Source organism: Phytophthora parasitica (genome assembly GCF_000247585.1).
Source record: "Phytophthora parasitica INRA-310 unplaced genomic scaffold supercont2.2, whole genome shotgun sequence".
Lineage (NCBI taxonomy): Eukaryota > Oomycota > Peronosporomycetes > Peronosporales > Peronosporaceae > Phytophthora > Phytophthora nicotianae.
Window position 1 is genome coordinate 2,653,913 of NW_008648988.1, and position 719 is coordinate 2,654,631.

General features: G+C 42.6%; 1 protein-coding gene across 1 annotated transcript in view; it reads right to left on the reverse strand.

Moving 5' to 3' along the window:
- Window positions 1-548: 548 nt before the first annotated feature.
- PPTG_02913 (hypothetical protein) overlaps window positions 549-719 on the reverse strand; it is a gene marked incomplete at both ends in the record, with an annotated part of 3,510 nt that continues 3,339 nt past the window's right edge. Inside the window, one exon of the mRNA XM_008894245.1 lies at window positions 549-718. Coding sequence (XP_008892493.1) covers window positions 549-718 — 170 coding nt within the window. The remainder of the gene's footprint in view (window position 719) is intronic.

Genomic DNA, 719 nt, shown 5'->3' on the forward strand with positions numbered 1-719 from the left:
AGACCCAAGTCAGCTTCAAAATACGCGAAATATCCACCGTTGGCCTTGTAGCCTCGTGGTGGCAGACCTAAAACAATCACCAGTGGTCATTCATCAACTAGAACTCGGATCGGTCTGTGCAATGCAAGTGGATGATATAGAAATGCTAGAACTGAAAACTCTTGATTGATCAAGCTCCCTTCGACTATAGTCACGCTTATCATTGGCCGGTAGTGGGCAGTTCGAACGACACACATGAAATTTATGAGATTACCGGATTTCGTTTCACTAACTACTCATGTATCACGTGAAGTTTGCATTAAACCTTTTCGTTCTAAACACTGTCAGACCGAATACACTACCAAGTTTTACAGTTAATTATGGAAAATCATTCCCCCTGTCGGATCCTCTCTAAATAAATATCAGAGAGCTTAATATAGTTCTCATAGAACATGGGCTACTCAACTTTGTATAGAGTGGTGCACCTCGTTTTGGACCATGTAGAGTCTGCCAACGGCGAAAATTTATTCAGGAACGCAGATGGGCCAAGTGTACTGTTTCTTATTACTTTAATTCAGTAGAAATCGCAGATCCAACTTTCCGCTGTTACTCCAGCAGTTTCTAATTGTCTTCGTCGAAACACCCGACCAGCCTTCTGAGCACCACTTCATGGCTGTATAAATATCGACTGGTTTATAGTTTTCGCCCCGATAGAACATGTCCAGCTCCGCTTCTTGCTT